Here is an 18924-nt window from a genome sequence, read left to right on the forward strand (position 1 = left end):
AACTTATGGTTATAAACTATGATGTTTTGGACTTAAGTCTACTAGAAGTGGTGAACAAAAATATTTTATAGTAAGATAGCTACTGTTACGAATTTTACAATAAAGTACCGAGTTTAAAAAATACAAAACATTTATTAAAAAAAAAAACACCATTATTAATAAATGTGTATTAATTAGTTTCGTACAGCTAAAAATCTAAAACATAACAATGCTAAATAACATTTAATAATTGAAAAAAAATAAATAAACTATCTCACCTCTTTTGCCTTATCAACACGAAATATTTTATTTTTTCAAATATTTATTAATAAAAATAGTTCAAAATTAAACCTAAAACTTTTGCAATGTGCCGTGTTAAATGTATTGTTTTAGTTAAGAATCGGTAAAAAAGTATCTCACTAAAATTATTTAATACATTTTTTAATAATCTTAAAAAGACACAACTACTTTGTTGAAAATTATAGGAAAAGTATCAAATAAATTAACAGTAAACTCTATAAATAGAAAAAATTGGAAATAGCTTTTCTTTTTTAATAAACAGTATTTTTAACACACTTACATAAAATTGTTTAGAAATTATACAATATGTAGTGCTTTTTTGATATATTAGTTGGTTAAGGCTGAACTAATAATTTTCTTTAAATATTACAAAAGTTACATTAATTTATGGATATTATGTAAAATATAAAAGCGAAATGTTATTTTAAAGAACGAAATGAAAAGTAATAAAAGTTTTTCTTAACATTTTAAATCATAGTTAACAACATAAAAGAAGTAAAAAGAAACTATTTGGATCTTCAAATATTGTGACAATGTTTTTGTACAAATTACAAAAAAAAATAAATCATACATTTCACTCAGATTAACGCTCTTAGATATAAAAAATTGATTATAAAGACCTTGAGTGAGTTGATACAATTTAAATACATATTAAGTTTTTTATTAAAACAAGATAAACATTTATTTCTGTTTAATCAAAAGTGAACTGAGAGAACTTTGTTTTAATAATTATAAACTCGAAAAAAAAAACACAAGATTTATGAAATAGTTTCAAGAAAATTACAAAAATTAAAAACTGTAATTTAGATTAAAACTTAAATTAAGGAACAATCAATTACATAAATTAGATATTTAAAACAAATATTTAAGAAAATAATTGATGATAAAATTTCAAAACTAAATGGAAATATTTAAAACAACTAAGAGTTCTAAAGAAACAAAAACAAAATTAATTTAAACTTAAACAAATCTAATAATTAGAAGAATCAAAAATTGATATTAGTTGAGTAATAATTAACAATGAAATCAAATTGAAAAAAATAATTAAAAAACAGAATCAAAAATACATGAAAAAGTTTTTCTAGTTTCTTCTAATTCCTTATCTTGATTTGAAGTACTTTCTTGTTTTTTTCTATAAATATGATTTTTATTTTATAAACTTCAAATAAAATTATTACTTACAAAATAATTTTTTAACTTAGCAAGATATTATGATGCATTTGTAATCGAAATAAAAAATAGTCTAATGTTTTTATTAGCATCTTGATTTACAATTAATATTAAATTTTAAATGTTGTTAAATGTAACCGAAATTTCAGCATTGTGTTTTGAAAAATATTTATTTACTAATAATGAAAATACTTAAGAATATGTTAAAGAAAATATCTACAAACCAAACATACAAGTTAATCAAAACAACTAAAAATTCAGGAACTACACATCAATATTTTGCAAATTCATTTTTAAAGTTGTGAATTTTACAACTTAAGCATCTTAAAAAAATGCTGGAATGTTGTTAATATTGCTGTATATTATCATATTATTAAAGTAATTCTAAGTTTAATTGAAATGAAAACTAACTGAGTAAAGAACTTGTTATTATTGACTTCAGCTTTTAACTTATTTATTTTCGGCGATTCTACATTCGTATCCTCACTGCAATGCAAGTAGCAGCTGCTTTCGTCGATTTTCGCCGTTAAAAATTTCCTCCCTTCCAACTGAGAGCTGCCTGCTTGCTCTGCTGAGTTCACGTCAACTCTGACGGTAGGAGAACCAATAGGAGAGTAGGAAGGCGAGTCACGTGGTGGTGGTGATAAGTCACGTGAAACCAAATCCGCTGACACAGCAAAAAGTTCTTGGTTTTTTTCCTGCAGGAAATTTAAACTTTTATATAGATTTGTTAAAATTTGAACTTTTTGGTCAAATTAGTAAACAACTATTAAATTCAAATTAAACAAAACATTTAAACATAATTTTTTAAATGAAATTCATCTAATACTCAATTATATATCTTATTTATTCACGTGCTATAAAAAGTATTGAAATAAATTTATAATTATGAGTATACAAACAAGTATTTATTTGTTTTTGTACCTGAATTAGTGAAAACTTTAACTACGCAGAATCATATAATAAATCAATAGAAAGTACGTAACTTCTCATTCTTTAAAAAGTGAGAAAAATAAAAACTTTTAATAATTTGATAATGTTATAAATAAATAATATTTTATTAAAAGTGATTTCTGAAAAACAAACTTACTTTCATAAAATCAGAACTATATATTTTATTTAGATCTTTTTGTTTCTTTTCAACTTTTGGTGAAGTCAATATACTAGTATCATATCCAGAATCAATTAAATTGCTATTCTGAAAATAAATAATAAATTACATAAATAAATTTGATTATAAATAAAACATTATTTTTGTAACAAATTTTACCACAATCGATGACCTACATTAGTAATTGCTTTGAATAATTACTACAAAGAAATAAAATACCAAGACTTAAAAAGCTATCATTGTCAGACTATCTCATCTTAAAAAAATTTTTCAAACTTTTTGTTATATACCAAAATTTTCCCACAATTTAGATTTGATGCACTTGCTTAGTATTGCTGCGCTGCAAAAAGCTTTGAATTCGTTTTTCAACATCAGCATTTCCAACAAACATTTAGATAACCTGTTGGCTGATCTGTCAAAAAAAAAATTTAAATTGTTCATTTTTATTGTGATTTTTAAAAACCTTACTATTCAAACTGGTTTTAGAAACTATGAAGTGATAAAAAACTTTACTGGTTTATTTAGTAATAATCTTAAACTATTTAATATTTTTTACTAGCTTTACTTAAAAACTATATAATTATAAATAAGTATATACACAAAAGTAAATAAAATAAATTATACGAAAAAGTTTGGACATAACAAAACTATTGATAAATTTTCAACTGTAATTAAAAGTTTTGAAACGATCGGCTTCCACACAAAAAATTTACACACATTTTAAAGATCTTATATATGATATAAATTAAAACCTGAATATTTTGGTAACGTCCTGGGCAAGAGAGAACTCCTGAATATGTATGCAAGAGAGCGTGGCTTGCAATAAACAATTCACTTTCATTTGCGTCGTTTTTATTCTGCCGTTCATCGGAAACCTACATTGTAATGGTATTTTTTTTTTTGTAAAATCACAAGAACTGCATACTGTACAAGGTCCTTATTTAATTCTTACATTCATAATCTACCTTGACTGTTCTGTCGTTGTGATAAAATAATACAGTTACCAAAAAAAATCAAAGACGTGTTATTCCATTTATTAAATATTTCTATTCATTATCTATACTATTTACTGCCACGTTTAATGAGATTGTAAATGCTGCAGAAGTTTATTATACCAACTCTATACCAACACATTTTATAAATACAAAAAAACTTATAAAATTGTTTTATAAACAACAAAATACAATAACTTTATGCAATTTATATTTTTATAAACAACAAACAACAATAAACTTATGGAAGTTTTGTTTTTATAAACAACAAAATACAATAAACTTATGCAAGTTCTGTTTTTATAAACAACAAAATACAATAACTTTATGCAAGTGTTTTTTATAAACAATAAAATAATAACCTTATACAAATTCTGTTTTTATCCTTGTTCATTTTATTGAGTGCTGTTTTGTCAGATTGACGGATTGAAACTTCATTGAATTCATCGCAACCTGATAAAATTCGCACCTGAAATAATATAATTAATTTAATAAATAATAAACATAATAATAATTTTTTTTTTGCTCAGAACTTTAAATAAACAAAACACACTACAATTAAAGCTTTAAATTTTGACAATATCATTTATATCATATTAAAAAACTATAAGGATTTAAGGTCAATGTCTAATTACACTAAAACTATTCTACATTAAACAAAGAAAACTAACTATTTACAAAAAAAAAGTTATAATTCTTCCAGGTGAAAAAATAACATTAATTAATATTTTTTCCTTAAAGCCTTACAAAGCATAAAACAATTAAAAATAAGCATTTATTTCAAACAAACAAAACCATGTCTTCCAGGTTTTCCTTTCCCTTCAGCTGCTGAAAAATTTTCATTGTTCCAAACTTTACGCAGTACCTTGATCAATAATTACTTATTTAATTTGGTTAGTTTATTTAGTTTTAAATAATGTTAGTAAATATAATAAAAGTTAATGAAATACAATGAGCTACTTAAGTCTACGTTCCCTCTAACTCATTTGATGCACAAAAATTAATCTATATTTAAACGGATTTAGAAAAGCTAGAATTTTTTAAATACAGCATTAAAATCTAGAACTATTAAATAGAATTTTATTAAAACTCAATTTTAAAATTGAAAAGGTATAAAAAGATTGTTTATGAATAATAACTTCTTATTTAGTTTGATAAGTTTAAAACAATTAACAATCTGTTAAGATAATGTTAGTTATTTAAATGAGCAAAGTATAACTATACAAACCTGGCCATCAGTATACCGGCGTTGCTGCTTTTTATAATAAGATCTTCAGATATTTCAACTAGGCTGACTTGTTCAAGTTGTTCCAAATGCCGCATACACATTTGCTGCAATCTGTCTTCTATCTCCTTGCAAGATAATCCAACAGGATATCCTTATAAATTGTAAAAATTAATTACATACTGTACTCAAAGTTGTACTCAAGTTGTTCTTATACTTAAACAATTGTGCTTTTTTATGTCTTGAAGTATGTACAGGGTTGCCACACATTTTTTCAAAAATTTGTCCAGATTTTTAAAATTTCTTCCAGGTTTTTAATAGTAGACACTTTTAGGTCTATTTTTGGTTTAAAGTTAAGTTTAAGGTAAAAAACTGTGTTAAATAGTATAAAAACATTGAAAAGATACTGTAAAGCTACTTTAAATATGTTTTTAAATAAAAGTTTTTTGATTATAACAAATTTTTTTATTTAAATGATAGATTTTTTGAGTCAAATCGAAATTTTTCTACTAAACATGTGAAAATTGTTAAAATTCCAGGTATTTTTAGTGATTTTGCTCAAAATTCCAGGTTTTTTTTTCGCCTAAATTTTTAAATTCCAGTTTTTTCCTGGTAAAGTGGCAACCCTGTATGTGCTCTATTTTCTTGCCAGATAACTGCACTATTTATTTATTTGTTTGTTTTATAATTTTTTTTCTGCTTATTGTTAATACTAGTTTATCATTTATTGATTTACATGCTGAAATAATTTCTGAGTTCTAAAATTAATTTTAGTATTACGCCTTCAATTTATTTGCAACCACGGTTATGTAGACTTAAATTAATTGCTTTATGTTTTAGTTTCGTTTTACAGCCTTTGATAAATTTGTAGCAAAGACAAACCGTAGTGTTTGGGGTTCTTTTGAATTCTGATGTAGAGAAAAGTGGATCTGATCCAATCAAGAGCCATGCTGACGTCTTGGATCATCGACAGAACAATTTCCGCGTTCAAATGCTCTATCAAGTTGCTGTGGGAAAAATCAGTAAATTCGCTTTATAATGTTCTACTAAGTTGCTGTGGAGAAATAATTTATATAAACTAGTAAACTAATTATGTTTATTTTGTTTACTGTGAGAAAAAAAGCAACAAACTAGATAATATGCTGATGCCATACCAAGTTGCTCTCAAGTATTTTATATAGATCATTAAACTATTTATACAAAACATTAATATTGTTATATAAAGTTTTTTTTTTGATTATTATAGTTTGAAAAACTATTTATGTTGAATTTTTTTTTATTCACTCTATTTGTATAGTTATCAGTGACGAAGCGAAATAATACTAAATTTTTTAAAACTATTTTCAATACGAACTTGTGAAGTGAACTCTCAATTATTTGACTTCCACTGACCATGTTTGTGTACAAATCTCTGTTCTCATCTGAAGTCATTATGACTGCTGTGGCGTTTTTGTCGAACTGAATATTTTGTAGAAAACAATTAAAGTTAAGAAACATTTTTTAATAAATTTATTATATAAAATAAAATTGTTGTGTAAAATATAAGAAAAACAAATACTTAAGACATCCGAAAAAGTCAGTAGTCATTGCAACTTTTACACATAACCTATTGACTCAATGATTTGAAATTATAAAATTTAATAAATAAAAAAATTGCAATGAACAAAAACAATTCAAACATATATAACCTGGGGTCTACCAGCCCTGCCAATCATCTTAAGTATTTCTGATTGTGAATATTCTTCGAAGCAGCCTTGCACGTAATGACAAGTTGATTTTATTATTACCAGGTGAGCCGGCAAGTTCACACCCATCGCCAGTGTTGACGTGCAAACTGATTTGTAAATTATTCGATGAATCGTTGTTATTTAAATTAAGTTGTTTAGCTGTTTGTTTAAAAGAAGATTATTAAGGTTTGTTGTAGATTAATAATAATGATATACATATTAAAATTTATTTCATATATAAAAAGACGAGCTTTTCTGACATATTATAAATAATGATTAAGCCTTTTAATAACATTTAATGAACAAATCAAAACCTAATACGAGTAGGTTTCCGGTACAAAACAATTTTTCAACGATGCTTCTGTCGTGAAAATCGAATCCTGCGTGATGAATTGCAACTCCCAATACAACTAGTTCACGCAACCTGACAACATGAAATCAATATTTTAGTTGTGGCTGAAAATGTCGTAATTAAAACTACTTTAAATATTGATAAACTTGGGATAAAAGCTCAGCAATAAAATTAATTAGTTTAGCTTACTACAATATAAAATATTAAAATGCTTTCTTCTATTTCTATATTTCTTCTACCATGGCACCAATTAAAACTCAGCTATACAGTTTAATAAAATTTATAATTATTTTTGATACGGTTAAAGTGCTAATTTGAAAACTTGTTGTTTCTGATGAGTCCTGCCTGAGTTGACAGATGATGTTTTGTTTCGGGTGACATTCTCAATACGAGATCTTCAGCCAACACGTTTGCAGCTTGCTCTACACCTTTCCTTGTTGAACAAAACTATAAATTTATATAAATTAGTACAACTTATTTCTTAGAAGTTTAATTGAAACCACAATTATATATAAATCAAACATTGTGCGAATTGGCGTGTTTAAAAATAAATTAAGATATTTTGAACAATTTAATTAATTTTAAATTTAATTAAAACAAAGGTGTGCATATTAAACTGTATATACAGTAAGTTTTATAAATCAACTTAAAAATCTGAAGTTTGCTGATGAGCATCTAAAAATTAAGTTTAAAATACAGAATTGTATTGTAAGAAGCAATTGTTTTCATTTTATTACTTTTAATATAAATAATATGATTACTATGTTTAATTGGTAAAGTATACTAAATCTTCTTAAGTTTTTTTACTATTAATAAAATCAATTAAAAATATTATAGATAAATTAAGATCATTTAAACTTTACATAAATCAGGAGTTTAAAAGTTTTTTCAAGTTTTTTAAAGAACTTTTTTAAAGTTGTTTAAACCATCTGTGTATGATTGATGTTTGTAATAAACAGCTCTATTAGCAAAATACTTGTATTATTACATTATAAACACAGCTTGTCTGAAAAAAGACGCATTTTCTTCGCATTTCCTAGCATAAATGTATCTAAATAAACAAAACAACATATAAGGAACTTTTACAGTTAAAACCTTGAATTAATAACGAACTTTAACAAGTAAAATCTTTAAAAAATAACAAATTTTTACAGTTGAAACCTTAAAACAATAAGGAACAGTTTTTTAGAATTTCCTAGCATAAATGTATCTAAATAAACGAAACGACATAAAAGGAACTTTTACAAATAAAACCTTAAAACAATAAAAAAACTTAATCAAATACTGTATTTAAATGTATGTACTAAAATTTATTTTCTCCGTTTTTTTATTAGCACTTCAACCTCTTCATCTAATGAAGATATGGTTTCCTTCATCTGGTCTGCATTCCGTTTCAGTATACACATTAACTTGTTACATAAAATACTAAACTAACTGCTTAATTATAAAGAACTCAATTATTTACTTCAACAAAAAACACTTTGATTCTAAAATTATGCTAGATAAACTTTTGTGTATATATCCCAGTTTCACTATGAAAGTGTCCTTGCTACAGATCATCACTGCTGAAAAGCTTACAAAATCTGGATGTTCAAGTAGGGTACTTGTTCAATATGTTAATAGAAAATTTTTGCAGTTTTATAAAATATATTTTACTAATTTATACCATTTAAAGGCTTTGAAAACAAGGAATTTGGTAAATTTAAACTGACAAAATCTGACTTTTTTAAAACTTTATCAAATTTCCCGACTTTTTCTGACTTTTTTTCAAAACCCCCCATTTTTTCCTGACTTTTCCTGACTTTTGTCATTTTTTAAAATTTTTCCTGACTTTTCCTGACTTTTCTTGACCGAGTGGCAACCCTGTAAGTAGTAAAACAACATTGAAAAGACATTGTTAAGCTACTTCAAATTTGTTTATTTTTTGAGTTTTTTTCCTATATGATAGAATTTTTGAGTCTTAACGAATTCTTTTTCACTTTACATGTAACCTTTACAACAGGGTTGCCAAATGTTTTTGGTAAAGTTCCTCCAGGTTTTTAAAAGAACAAGTTTTACGGTCTGTTTTTATTTTAAATATTATTACTATTTATTTTGCCAATAAACCTGATTTAAGGCAAATTTGTTATTTTGAGTGTTTGTATTCGAGTACCGACTTTAATGTTAAGATATGGTATATTTAAGAAATTATAAAAGAATGAAAATAAATAAAAAATGTTAGAGATAGAACTACGTTATTTTAACTTACAAAACTATCAGCAAATTGATATACACATTTTAATGGTATATCAGTAAAGAGTTTGGTTTTTATAAACTCATAAGTCAACAGTTATGCATTATGACGTGATAATCAGTTTTATATGCACAATAATCAACCGGTTGTCGTGAGCCTGGCTAGCTCAGTCGGTAGAGCGTTGGACTTTTAATCCAACGGTCAGGGGTTCAAGTCCCCTGTCAGGCTTCCTTTTTTTTTTAAACATTGACTTAATTAATTAATATTCAAATCTCATTAAAGTTTCTAAATAAACAAAATTGTTTGTTAGATTTTAAATGCTCAATTTGATATTATGCTTTAGTTAGCTCAATTTGTATTAAATTTATGATAATCAATAAAATTTTAATCAAATTTATATGATTAAATGACACAAAAAAAATACTTGTTAAAATGTAAATTTAACTAGTATACATTTATTTGATAACTTAAGACATATTAGAATTGTTAATAGAAGTTTTTTTTTTGAATATTGGAAATATATACATTGGAAATAAATTATAAAAAAAAAAGAAATAATTACAAATTAAATCATTTAGCTGTAGTTACAAACTAATCAATTTCTTAAAAATGAAAACAATAACTGCTACTTAACTCCAATTAAATTTATTAAGCTGGCTTAATTTAACACCTTACTTTTTGTTACCCTTTTTTTTTCACAATAGTTACAGTATAAATTTTATAAGAACTAATCAATATGAATATCTAGAAAGAAAGTATTTTTAGTCTTGTAAAGTAACATTACAATTTTTTTCAAATATTTAATCTTCAACATATCACACGAAATTTTTAATGAATTGTTTTAGAACAAAAAGTCTACTAGATTTGTATATTTTTTAATTTTTATCAAATTGAATATAACCGCAATTAAATGTAAACACCCATAGAAATTTTTAGTAAGTAAGTTTTAGAAATAAAAATATTAAATAACTTACAAAATTTATATATATGTATATATAATTAGACAAAGTATTATTAAAACTTTATCTTATACTAAATAACGAAAACGGGTTGTGAAACATCATTAATTTTAAACCAAAACAAGAGTTTAATAAAACTTTAACTTAACCTTAAGACTTCACAGTTGTATGATAAACAGAGTTTTTATCAAGATAATTCCTTATGGTATTGTTGCGTCATAATACGCTAGTCAGAAATATAAAGCTGATGAATGCATTCCAAACGTGTGGCCGGTTAGCTCAGTTGGTTAGAGCGTCGTGCTAATAACGCGAATGTCGCGGGTTCGATCCCCGTACTGGCCACATTTTTTCCTCGTTAGTATAGTGGTGAGTATACCCGCCTGTCACGCGGGCGACCGGGGTTCGATTCCCCGACGGGGAGTTATTTGCATACTTAATTTATTGGAATCGGTATTGTTATCCATAAATTATTTAATAACAAAATTATGAATTTATTCTTTCTAATCAAAATATATAATAACATAAGGTATATCAAATATTATTTCAATTTATCTAATATTTTTCTAACAAGTGTTAGTAGCCTAAAGAACATTTTCAAGTATATAAAGTAAATACTGAGTCATTTCAAGAAGTCTTCGTGGTGCAATCGGTTAGCGCGTTCGACTGTTAATCGAAAGGTTGGTGGTTCGAGTCCACCCGAGGACGTTCTTTTATTTGTTAAACAATGAAGAGTGTGCAAAATTTTTACACTGAGCGTGTTTTCTCACTTTCACACTTTTACAATAGTTTTAAGTTATTTTAAACATCCGATTCTTTAGATTGAGATTCTATCTTTTTATTTATACATAAGTATTTCTTATCTTTTTCGATCTTCAAAAAGTTTGTTTTAAATTACTAGTTAACCTTCAATACAAACCCATTATCAAGTAACTAATATTAAATTGGATATACAAAATAGTAGGGTGGCAAAAAATCCTGGAATTTGAGAACATAGGCAAAATAAACCTCAAATTTTGTACAAAAAATGTAAGAAAAACCTTAAATTTTTAAATTATAGTATTTAACAACTTTGATATTTAAAAAAAAAATTTGATTGTATCCTTTTTAGACTTATTAAAGTGTACAGAAGTTTTAATAAGTAATCGATAAATTATTAGTTAAATTATTATTTTAATTTATTAAACTACTTTGTTACTTGCATTTACATTGTTTTGAATGTCATGTCTAGTCAGTCAACAAGAGCCTATTTCTGATTGGTCTAACTGAAAAGAGTTTAGATTATGAGAAAATTAAGAGCGAAATAAGAGCAAAGCTAAATAAAAATGTCTGATGCAATGTTTTATGCCTAATGTATTTTATATTAAATGTTGTAAATTTTAACATACAAGTTTGCCAAAGATCGAACTAAAAAAGTTTTTCCTGACTTTTCTAAATCAAACTCTTAGTAAAAAACTAAAAAAAAATACATAACCAAAGACTTGAAAGTTTTTAGTTTGTTTCAAAATTTCAATTAGACCATAAAAAAGATGAACTGCGAAAGTAAATGATTCTAGAAAATAATAATATCAAAATGAAATTTTTAGTAACGATAAACTTTCTTTTTAAGAGCATGTTTACATAAGTTTCCTACTATTCTTCCAAAAACCCTTATCTTTTCATGACTTATGTAATTTTTACTAGTTTTTCCTAGCTTTGTGGCAACCCTGAACATATTATTTAATTAAATAGGATGATAAAAAAAAAGTAACAAATTTAAACTAAAAACAAGTTAAATTTAGATTGTATGGCTATTTATGATATATATATCAACATAAAGGCTTTTGAAAAATCATCTGAGAAGAATTTTGACGAAGTTGATTAAAAATACTTAAACAGGTTGCGATAGTCAGGGTTGACACTGGTTTTTGATAAATTTCTTTCAGGTTTTTTTTAATTTCTTCCAGGTTTTTGAAAGTACATGTTTTTGGGTCTGTTCTTAGTTAAAATTAAGTTAAAGGTTAAAAACTGGGTAATTACCTAGGATGATGTCCACCAATACCAAGCTGAAATTATATTATACTTGACGCCATTTTAAACCATAATTTTAGTTTTATTAGTTTATGATAATTAAGTTTAATTTTATTTTAGTATATAACAAAAATTTAATAATAATTATACTGTATCGTTTATGGTTTAAGTAGTTTAAATCTATCAAAAAACACCATTAAGTACTTAAAATCGTTAAAAAAGATTTAAAACTTTCAAAAACTTGTAAGAAATTTTGAAAACCAGGAGTAATTTCGCTAAAAATATTTGGCCACCTGAGATAGGTAAAAGCGTAGTAGTACTAGGCTTTTAAATATTAACAAGTTTCTAAATTACAAACTTACGTATTTTATATAAATGATACTTTATAAATTATGTATTTTAAACTTCAAACCGAATTTTAATAACAGTTGTTTACAACACAAATTATACCATTTGTCGCGAGGAGATTTTAAGGGTTTTTGCATAGATAAAAATTGATCTCTTTAGAATATAAAATTAACTGCCCAAATAATTCCTTTAAAAACAACTCTTACTTTTTAGTATTACATTCTTACAAATTATAAGTTTTGTTTGATAATCAAAGTTAGTAGTTTTGACAAATTTTTCTTAGCATTTTTCAAAAAAAACTTTATTTTATTTTTTTGTCGATCATCTAGCAAACCTTGAAGTTTTTACTTACGTTGGGGACAATTAAGTAACATATATTTATATATCTTCTAAAACCATTAATTTATTAGATTCTAATATAATTTTTAGAAAATAACTAAGTATTTTCATCATAGGTATTTTTCAGAAAAACCATATAAAACAGGTTTTCTTGTCAATAATTGGCTGATTTTGACTATCAGGTTTAAAAAACTATAATTTAAAAAATTTAAGGTTTTTCTTACATTTTTGTACCAAATTACAGGTTTATTTTGCCTATGTTCTCAAATTCCAGGATTTTTTGCTACCCTACTATTTTGTATATCCAATTTAATATTATTTATTTGATAATGAGTTTGTATTGAAGGTTAACTAGTAATTTAAAACGAACTTTTTGAAGATCAAAAGATAAGAAATACTTATGTATAAATAAAAGAAAGAATCTCAATCTAAAGAATCGGATGTTTAAAATAACTTAAAACTATTGTAAAAGTGTGAAAGTGAGAAAACACGCTCAGTGTAAAAATTTTGCACTGTCTTTAATATTTAACAAATAAAATAACGTCCTCGGGTGGGCTCGAACCACCAACCTTTCGATTAACAGTCGAACGCGCTAACCGATTGCGCCACGAAGACTTGTTGAAATAACTCAATATTTACTTTATAAACTTGAAAATGTTCTTTAGGCTACTAACACTTGTTAGAAAAATATTGGATAAATTGAAAAAATATTTGATATACCTTATGTTATTATATATTTTGATTAGAAAGAATAAATTCATAATTTTGTTATTAAATAATTTATGGATAACAATACCGATTCCAATAAATTAAGTATGCAAAAAACTCCCCGTCGGGGAATCGAACCCCGGTCGCCCGCGTGACAGGCGGGAATACTCACCACTATACTAACGAGGAAGATATGTGGCCAGTACGGGGATCGAACCCGCGACATTCGCGTTATTAGCACGACGCTCTAACCAACTGAGCTAACCGGCCACACGCTTGGAACGCATTCATCAGCATTATATTTCTGACTAGCGTATTATGACGCAACAATACCATAAGGAATTATCTTGATAAAAACTCTGTTTATCATACAACTGTGAAGTCTTAAGGTTAAGTTAATTTTATTTAACTCTTGTTTTGGTTTAAAATTAATGATGTTTCACAACCCGTTTTCTTGAAGAATTATTTAGTATAAGATAAAGTTTTAATAATACTTTGTCTAATTATATATACATATATATAAATTTTGTAAGTTATTTAATATTTTTATTTCTAAAACTTACATACTAAAAATTTCAATTGGTGTTTACATTTAATTGCGCTTATATTTAATTTGATAAAAATTAAAAAAAATACAAATTCTATTAGACTTTCTGTTCTAAACAATTCATTAAAAATTTCGTGTGATATGTTGAAGATTAAATATTTGAAAAAAAATTGTAATGTTACTTTACAAGACTAAAAATACTTTCTTTTTAGATATTCATATTGATTAGTTCTTATAAAATTTATACTGTAACTATTGTGAAAATAAAGGGTAACAAAAAGTAAGGTGTTAAATTAAGCCAGCTTAATAAATTTAATTGGAGTTAAGTAGCAGTTATTGTTTTCATTTTTAAGAAATTGATTAGTTTGTAACTACAGCTAAATGATTTAATTTGTAATTATTTCTTTTTTTTTTTAATAAGTTATTTCCAATGTATATATTTCCAATATTCAAAAAAAAAACTTCTATTAACAATTCTAATATGTCTTAAGTTATCAAATAAATGTATACTAGTTAAATTTACATTTTAACAAGTACTTTTTTTGTGTCATTTAATCATATAAATTTGATTAAAATTTTATTGATTATCATAAATTTAATACAAATTGAGCTAACTAAAGCATAATATCAAATTGAGCATTTAAAATCTAACAAACAATTTTGTTTATTTAGAAACTTTAATGAGATTTGAATATTAATTAATTAAGTCAATGTTTTAAAAAAAAGGAAGCCTGACAGGGGACTTGAACCCCTGACCGTTGGATTAAAAGTCCAACGCTCTACCGACTGAGCTAGCCAGGCTCACGACAACCGGCTGATTATTGTGCATATAAAACTGATTATCACGTCATAATGCATAACTGTTGACTTATGAGTTTATAAAAACCAAAATCTTTACTGATATACCATTAAAATGTGTATATCAATTTGCTGATAGTTTTGTAAACTAAAATAACTTAGTTCTATTTTTAACATTTTTTATTTATTTTCATTCTTATATAATTTCTAAAATATACCATATCTCAACAAGTCGGTACTCGATTACAAACACTCAAAATAACAACTAGTACTTAAAATATGGGGACGGGTTAAATGTGCACGAAGACATTTTTGCACGAGTGATATTTTTGCACGATCGTAAAAAATAATAACAAAATAGAAAACCGACTAAGGGTAAGGGGTAATAGTGATAGTAAAAAAAAGATTTTTTAATAAAAACAATAATATTACTTTAAAAATCAACCAAGGGTAATGTTAAGGTTAACAGCTATAGTAATAAAAATATATTTAATAAAATAATAAAAGATGAAGGAGAAAAAAAAGTTACTGACCTAGTGTAAAAGTTAGGGGTAACAGTGATAGTTTACAAGAAATAAGAATTAAATTTTATTTTCAAGTTCCCGACCAAGGGTAAGGGGTAATAGTGATAGTAAAAAAAAAAGAAAGTAAATTCATACTAATTTTAAAAATTAATCAATCCGTGCAAAAGTGTCCCTTCGTGCATTTTTGACACCTACTCGTTAATATAAAGTTTTATACACAATGTTTCTTATTACGTTAAAAAAAAACAATACTATGCATAATGTACAAGCATATATGCTTTTAATTTAGACTAACAATCAAAGTAGGTTTGTCTTCCGAATAAGTTTGGATGACATTTACTAGCTTATAATTGAGATTAATGTCAAATTTGAATAGGGCAGTTTTGTAGTTGTGCTTCGGATATCCCAACACAACTTTTCTCAATTGCACCGGTCTGTACGTTTCATCCATGCTATAATATTTTTAATTAATTATCAAAAACAACTTAAAATTGTATACATTTTTACACAATTAGAATTGAAAATTGTATTACTTATGTGGAGTATTTTCAAAACTCATTTATATTCAAAAGTTTAGTTTACTCTAAATTAAACTCGAACCTAACAGCAAAGTTACTAATGGCATAAAACTTATTATTACTATTTTTACTGTTAAAAACAAAACCAGTCGTTGGTTGTCTTGGATAAAGTTGTATGGTGAAGTATTTTGTTTGTTAATTTAATATTAAATAAAACTGATTTATACTTGAATTTGACGGCAGGATTTTGTTTACTTCCGAGCCACTCTGCAATGTCTTGTGTGTTGGGTATTGTGGCGCTAACTGCAACAAATCTCAATTTCATTTCTTTAAACACCGTCCTAACCGTCTTCATTCTACTAATCACCGCCTGTAATATTATTATACTTTAATTAAATATACAAGTTGATTAACTTGTTATTATCCAGACTGCCTTTAATATTTATTAGCTGAATAATAAATACAGCAGAACACGCCCCTGGTTCCGTCGTTTAGCGAGTCAACAAAATTATTTACACGTGTTTTAAATTTTATGTTTAACAATTTCCAACCTCCATAGTAGCGCCCCTGGTTTCGTCATTCAACAAGTGAGCTTCGTCGACGAGAAAGAGGGAGACTTGTTTCACGAACGACGTGTTTTCCCGCCATCTCCGTGTCATGCTGTCCCATTTTTCCTGTAAAAAGGCCATTTTAGTCCAAAATTATTTCGACCCGGGCCAATGGATGCACTTTTTCCATATTTGTTAAAACTATAGAATGAAATTATTCATTGACAGAAGGTCTAACGTTCATTATCAAATTGCAGGCTTAATTTTTAGTTAAACTTAAGTTTTACATGCAACAGTGCAGGCAATACCACCATAGAAAATATTTTATAGAGAAAGTTTTATCGTTTCATATAATATTAATTCATTTCAACATTTATATAACATGATTAATTAAGAAACAAACGGGTGTTGTTAGTATTATGTCGGCTTTCTGCATTTGCCACAAATTTTCAACATCAGTGTCTCCAGTCATTTCCAAGCAATTAAGTCCCAACGGTTGAAATTTCAACTTCCAATCTTCGTATCGCTCACTACACAAAGCTTTCACTGGCGCCACTGAAACGTTTTTATTTTTTACTTTATTCTACAATTTTTAATATTTTATTGTTGTAAGTAGCATTGTTGTCGTTATATTTTCAAACCAATTTCTATAAAAGATAAAATACAAGACTGGGTGTTGATAAACAATGTTTTTAAATAATTTATGGGAAAGTAAAATTAATTTTAAATTAACAAGTTTTATTTAATTACGTGTCTTTGAATTAAATGTTTTTTATTGGTGATTAATCCGAAATATGCTGTTTCAATTTAACTAGTTTAAATTCAAATTATTTTTGTTATTAAAGAAACCTTTCAAACTTTTACTAACATTTTATTGTGATTTTTAAGTTTTAACAAAGTTTAAAACTTTTTATGTCATGATGCTTTAAAAAACAGATTATAGTACTTAATAAATTTTAACTAGAGTAATTTGAAATGTAAGATTACTTTATGGTTTCCAAAAACCTGTAGAAGTATTTAACTTTTCCTAAGATCGTAAGTAGTTTATTTTTGTGGACTTAAAAATGTTTTTTTGATTAATTAAAAGTTTCTATTGAATGTTTTATTTTAGGTTAAATTTTAATGTATTTATAGTTCAAAACAAAATCTAACCACTCAAAGGTTTTAAATATCTACTATACTATGTACAATAATAACCACATAAGCAGTAAAGGAGCCACAGGGGGCCATAAGGTCATAATTTAAAATTTACACTAGATATTCCGGAGTTGATGATGAAGAGCAAAAAAAGGGTTTAGGTGTTTTTAATGGAAGTTTTGAAACTTACACTAGATATTTTGGAATTGTTGATGAAGAGCAAATAAAAGGTCTTGAATGCTCTTATTTGTAGTTTTTTGGGGGCCAATTTAATTATTATGATTGGAAAACCCTGATCTATAATAATAACCACCAGAAACAAAACTAAAACAATTACTTCAACAATAAAAAAAAATTGATACCAACTGTAAATGATTTTGTTCTTGTTGGAATTTTCTTGTTTGCTTGTCATAAGTAGCCTAATTATTGCGAGTTCAAACAGAACAGTTTTACCTGAAATTAAATAATAAACATATTAAATATTGAAAAATTAACGTAAGCATATAAACTTACCTGGAACTAAATAATACTAATATATATACATACTACTAATAGTGTTCGACAAGTTATATTGAGCTAGATATTTATTTAAATATATAATAAACAACAGTTTAATACAGCTGTTTCGTATATGAGATATTTATATCTCATTTATTCCTCAGTAAAACTTTAGGTTATTAAACATGTTTAATAGCAATTGTAAAACTTTTTCAAAATGCACAAATTCTTAAACCAATAACAAAATTAAAATCGGCGTATTTTTAAAAGTTAACTTAATGCATAAAAACCGTCATTATTACTATGTCATAATATTTATAAAAATTTTAAATTATAAATTTCTGCAAAACATGTTTAAACAATTAAAGCTTTACTGAGGTATATATGAGATAAAAATATCTCATATACGAAACATTTGTATAAAAATATTGTTTATTATATAATCAAATATATATATATATATAAGATGTAACGTTAAAAAGCGTTAAATCTCGGAGATCCTGATAAGCTAAGCTTATCAGAATATATACCACAGATGTTTTTGTGTTAAAACTTTATTCCGACTAACGGCGTTTCATTGCTCTCAAATAAATTTAAGAACAGATCTACAGATTTATATTACAGTCAATTTATAGACTCCGTAGATGTGTTCTTAAATTTATTTGAGAGCAGTGAAACACCGTTAGTCGAAATAAAGTTTTAACACAAAAACATCTGTGGTATATATATATATATATATATATATAAAAAGGTTTATTCAAAGATGCAAAACTCGAAGAACTCAAGTTTCGTGATTACTCACTCATCAGCTTCAAAACAAGTATAAATAAAGCACAAAACAAAATCACTAATGAAGGTAAAAATTTTTTTGCATAAATAGATTATGACGTAATTTTGAAACTAT

At 25.8% G+C, this 18924-nt stretch overlaps 1 protein-coding gene and 8 non-coding genes across 9 annotated transcripts in view; 4 read left to right on the forward strand and 5 right to left on the reverse strand.

Annotated features, from left to right (window-relative positions):
- The window catches only part of LOC145843070 (putative ATP-dependent DNA helicase HFM1), a 50111-nt gene that overhangs the window by 21079 nt on the left and 10108 nt on the right, over positions 1-18924 (reverse strand). Inside the window, exons 6-22 of the mRNA XM_082950535.1 lie at positions 17889-17975; positions 16813-16940; positions 16389-16511; positions 16065-16207; positions 15615-15771; positions 7179-7303; positions 6819-6928; positions 6466-6611; positions 6132-6235; positions 5660-5784; positions 4781-4931; positions 4348-4417; positions 3915-4021; positions 3313-3435; positions 2851-2972; positions 2540-2592; positions 1861-2147 (exon numbers count right to left, since the gene is read on the reverse strand). Of these exons, the coding sequence (XP_082806661.1) occupies positions 1861-2147; positions 2540-2592; positions 2851-2972; positions 3313-3435; positions 3915-4021; positions 4348-4417; positions 4781-4931; positions 5660-5784; positions 6132-6235; positions 6466-6611; positions 6819-6928; positions 7179-7303; positions 15615-15771; positions 16065-16207; positions 16389-16511; positions 16813-16940; positions 17889-17975 (2161 nt within the window). The remainder of the gene's footprint in view (positions 1-1860; positions 2148-2539; positions 2593-2850; positions 2973-3312; positions 3436-3914; positions 4022-4347; positions 4418-4780; positions 4932-5659; positions 5785-6131; positions 6236-6465; positions 6612-6818; positions 6929-7178; positions 7304-15614; positions 15772-16064; positions 16208-16388; positions 16512-16812; positions 16941-17888; positions 17976-18924) is intronic.
- On the forward strand, positions 9245-9317 carry Trnak-uuu (transfer RNA lysine (anticodon UUU)). Its single transcript has one exon. It is a non-coding gene; the product is annotated as a tRNA-Lys (tRNA).
- Trnai-aau (transfer RNA isoleucine (anticodon AAU)) lies at positions 10317-10390 on the forward strand. The gene has a single exon. It is a non-coding gene; the product is annotated as a tRNA-Ile (tRNA).
- On the forward strand, positions 10398-10469 carry Trnad-guc (transfer RNA aspartic acid (anticodon GUC)). The gene has a single exon. It is a non-coding gene; the product is annotated as a tRNA-Asp (tRNA).
- On the forward strand, positions 10680-10753 carry Trnan-guu (transfer RNA asparagine (anticodon GUU)). The gene has a single exon. It is a non-coding gene; the product is annotated as a tRNA-Asn (tRNA).
- Trnan-guu (transfer RNA asparagine (anticodon GUU)) lies at positions 13284-13357 on the reverse strand. Its single transcript has one exon. It is a non-coding gene; the product is annotated as a tRNA-Asn (tRNA).
- Positions 13568-13639, reverse strand: Trnad-guc (transfer RNA aspartic acid (anticodon GUC)). Its single transcript has one exon. It is a non-coding gene; the product is annotated as a tRNA-Asp (tRNA).
- Positions 13647-13720, reverse strand: Trnai-aau (transfer RNA isoleucine (anticodon AAU)). Its single transcript has one exon. It is a non-coding gene; the product is annotated as a tRNA-Ile (tRNA).
- Trnak-uuu (transfer RNA lysine (anticodon UUU)) lies at positions 14726-14798 on the reverse strand. Its single transcript has one exon. It is a non-coding gene; the product is annotated as a tRNA-Lys (tRNA).

Source organism: Thalia democratica, chromosome 8 (assembly GCF_965202585.1).
Source record: "Thalia democratica chromosome 8, ktThaDemo2.hap1.1, whole genome shotgun sequence".
Classification (NCBI taxonomy): Eukaryota; Metazoa; Chordata; class Thaliacea; order Salpida; family Salpidae; genus Thalia; species Thalia democratica.